The following is a 1,581-nucleotide window of genomic DNA, read 5'->3' on the forward strand; positions in this document are numbered from 1 at the left end:
TCCATGTGAGACTGATACCGCACCTAAAGTTGGAGATTTTGAAGCTAATTGAATCTGTACTAAAAGAAACAACATTTGAATAATAAACACGTGACAAACAAAAGAACACATTTCCAAGTTACACATACACATACATCCTGTGCTCCTTTCAGCCCTACCTCAGGCCTCAATTCTTTGAACTCTAAATGGCCTTTGAACAACAAAGTGAGGAATCAGCCTCGGGGGTCACTAGGGACAGTAGGCATGACTAGACTTGCCACTAGAACCAGCAGGGGCCCCAGAAGGGAGGCAGCCGTGTCTGACATGGTGTCTTGGGCCCTCTTTTCCTCATCTTGCAGAGCATCCTCATACTGAGATCGGAAAGCACTCGGCTCAACCCCATTAACCCTGGCCAGGGACTGCAGGACTTTCATCTTGGTGGTTTCAGCATAGGCTCTCGGGCCCCACAGGAACTCAAATTGGGCAGGATCACTGTTGGCCACCTGCCGGTGCTCCAGGTATTTTTCCTTCACGAGATCGTTGGTGATGAGCTTCCGGGGCTCCCCGAAAAAGGGGTTCACTCTCCCGGCATGCATGCCCATCGCATTCAGAATTCGCCAGACTTCCCTTTCGGTAGCACGATTGCCCTTCATGAGGATCACACCCAGGACGACGATCAGGACGCCGGTCTTGGGCACGCGCTCTTGGCCAGACAGCATCCCATCATATGTGAGGCCCATGCTGATGACGACCTCAAAGCGGTAGTTGAGGGGATCCACTACCTTCATATCCAGGCCAAAGACCACCTGCAGGCGCTGGCAGGCATTCGCTAAGATCACAGGGAAGTGCTCATTGCATACTGGGGAGACAACCTTGAAAATATCTTCCATTGTTACAGTCTCCTTGATGTGATACTTGTGCAGCAGGTAACACACCAAAAGAGACACTAACCTATCTATAGGATCTAAGGGCAATTCTGCGGGCTGTGGGGCAGCCTGCGCAGTGCTCTCCACCTCCCTGTGGCCACTGGAGCGCACACCCGATCTGCTTGATGAGGTGGCCGTGATGGCAACAGGAGATGACAGGAAACCCTGAGCACCCTCACGAGTGCTGGCAACACCAGCAGCAGAAGCCCCCTTCGAACTGCCAGGCATTAGAGGAGGCGAAGACACACGGGTCTTCACCAGTGCCTCGGACGTCTGTGCAGCTTGCAGGCCCTGGGTCTCGCTGCGGGTCTGAAGGCTTTGACGCCGTGAGCGTTGTGGATTCTTCTGATGCAGAGACATGACGGCTCTTGCGGGTGGCAGCAGGTAGGACTGTGGACAGGAAGGAGGGCAATGAGGAATCACTGCTGAAGAGAGGGAAGGCAGAGGTGAATGGCCTTAGCTGGCAAACGCAACTGTGGCCGGTGGCTCTGCTTAAGCCGCCACCCAACGGACCTCTGACAATACAGCCACAGGGCCCCCCAGGTCTCCTCACCTCCCGGTTGCCATATCCCCCAAGAGCATGGAGGGGAGGCCTGAATGCTTCCGAGTGTGCAGCCAGGCAAACCACGCTGGGAATTCTCCACAATCTCCAGCCAGGCAGGTGGGTTGGGGCTCT

The 1,581-nt window shown here is 54.6% G+C and overlaps 1 protein-coding gene across 1 annotated transcript; it reads right to left on the reverse strand.

The window, feature by feature from the left end:
- Positions 1–212: 212 nt before the first annotated feature.
- On the reverse strand, positions 213–1,265 carry LOC130681769 (melanoma-associated antigen B16-like). Its single transcript, XM_057495340.1, has one exon. It carries the CDS (start codon positions 1,263–1,265, stop codon positions 213–215), a length of 1,053 nt encoding a protein of 350 aa, XP_057351323.1.
- Between the last annotated feature and the right edge of the window lie 316 nt (positions 1,266–1,581).

The sequence above is a fragment of the Manis pentadactyla genome, chromosome X, assembly GCF_030020395.1.
Source record: "Manis pentadactyla isolate mManPen7 chromosome X, mManPen7.hap1, whole genome shotgun sequence".
Taxonomy (NCBI): domain Eukaryota; kingdom Metazoa; phylum Chordata; class Mammalia; order Pholidota; family Manidae; genus Manis; species Manis pentadactyla.

Coding starts and splice junctions, on each gene's coding strand:
- LOC130681769 (XM_057495340.1), bottom strand. CDS start 1,265: ATGTCTCTGCATCAGAAGAATCCACAACGCTCACGGCGTCAAAGCCTT.